Below are 1,932 nucleotides of genomic sequence, written 5' to 3' on the forward strand. Positions count from 1 at the left end.
ACAAAACCAAAAACCAAAGGGTGTAAGCAGGGGGCCAAGCCCCCCTGCACCCCCACACTCCCCCTACTTAAATATACCAACTCCAAGATCACGCTAGGGAAGGGGAAATTTCCTGTTTCCGCACTGTAGTGCACTGATGTGCGATCTCAGAGTTGGTATATTTAAGTAGCAGGGGATGTGGGGGGTGCAGGGGGGCTTGCCCCCTGCTAAAACCCTTTTCTTTTACTTTTTTTTTTTGTTTAAATTTTTTTTTTACATCTTCAAACATTTAAATGTTCGATCTCTAAAGGTCAACCTTTAGAGATTCGAACATTTAATCGTTCGTTGATATAATATAGTCCCGGTATTTTCAACCACTAAAATGTTTAGTAAGATAATGTAAAAAATGCTATAAGAAAGTTGTCATAAATTGATGTATGTATATTTGAAAGCATACTGTATGATGCATTTGTCCAAAATCAAACATATTTTTTTAACAATTCACCAGTATGATTTTTAGTAACTTCAAGTATCCATCTTTATCTTTATAGTCATAACATTTACACCCTGAGCATTTTTCTTATACTTTTTCCTGAGTACCTATTAGACATTTTAGTTATGAAAGTGATGATATATACATATGCTAATATTTTCATTTGATCATATATTTATACTTTTAGGAATATATTATTTTTTATTGTTCTGAAAAAACTGTCCCTGATTTCTTTTGTCCTCAAACAGTAAATTATAGGATTCACCATTGGTGGGAATATATTCTGTAGAATGGCACCCAAAATTCGAGCATCTGCAGGGAAACCAGATATTCTGTAAGAAGCAAAGACAAAAATAGCAACTAGTACGAATATAGATATAACAAGGAGGTGGCTTGCACAGGTAGAAAATGCTTTCCAGTGACCATCAGATGTGTTAATTTTAAGCAAAGTTATTATTATTTTTGTGTAGGAAAGTGCAATAAAGAACAGTGGAATAAGAAGCACTGACAAAACCACTGTAAAGCTGATGGCTGTTATGAAACTGACATCAGCACAAGCCAATCTGACAACTGCAGCATAGTCACAAAAACAGTGGTACACTTTATATGGTCCACAGAAGGGTAACTTAAGAGCAAGACAGAGTGAAGCCACTGGGGTCATAAGTCCTCCAATCCAACATATAATTGACAGTTGTATAGCTTTTCTGTTGGTCATAACAGAAGGATAGTGAAGAGGCTTACAGATAGCATAATATCTGTCATATGCCATAATCATAAGGGTAAATGATTCTGACGCACCCAAACCCAGATAGAGAAATGTCTGTAAAAAACAACCACTAAATGCAACAAATCTATTATTGAACAGAAAATGTGATAACATAGATGGTACAGTAACAGAAGGGATACAGATATCTAAGATGGACAAGTTACAGATTAAAATATACATTGGTACATGCAGCATGTAATCAGAGATTACTGTCATAATAAAAAGCAAGTTTCCAAGTAGTACAATAATATATGCAACAGAACATATAGCAAACAAAATTGTCTGAGATTGCCAGTCCTGAAGGTTAGGAAAACAGACAATAAAAAATTCTGTGATTTGTAGACTTGTCTGGTTTTGCTCTGCCATATTTCAGTGGGTCTTGTTTTGTTCCTGCACATAAGAACAATCAGTGTTATATTACTTTTATTCTAGTATTTTCTGACTAAACTGTTTATATAACAACAAAGAAGAATTTTAAACTTTAAAATGTAAATGTAGTTATTACAGATATGCAATTAAATGTTAATGCTTTCATTTTATTATATACATGACTGTACACTGATTATTACATGTAACTTAGGCATGCTTGGCAGAAATGTGGACTATATCTTTAGACATACTTGCACATTTGTTTTAGCAATACAGTAACTTTTTTATTTATTAATGTTATCAATATCTACATATGTGCATGCAT

At 33.5% G+C, this 1,932-nt stretch overlaps 1 protein-coding gene across 1 annotated transcript; it reads right to left on the reverse strand.

Moving 5' to 3' along the window:
• Positions 1-647: 647 nt before the first annotated feature.
• Positions 648-1,604, reverse strand: LOC122802267 (olfactory receptor 6N1-like). The gene has a single exon (XM_044071919.1). The coding sequence runs from the start codon at positions 1,602-1,604 to the stop codon at positions 648-650; it is 957 nt and encodes a 318-aa protein (XP_043927854.1).
• Positions 1,605-1,932: the final 328 nt, after the last annotated feature.

Source organism: Protopterus annectens, chromosome 5.part0, assembly GCF_019279795.1.
Source record: "Protopterus annectens isolate FY-2018-M chromosome 5.part0, PAN1.0, whole genome shotgun sequence".
Taxonomy (NCBI): domain Eukaryota; kingdom Metazoa; phylum Chordata; order Ceratodontiformes; family Protopteridae; genus Protopterus; species Protopterus annectens.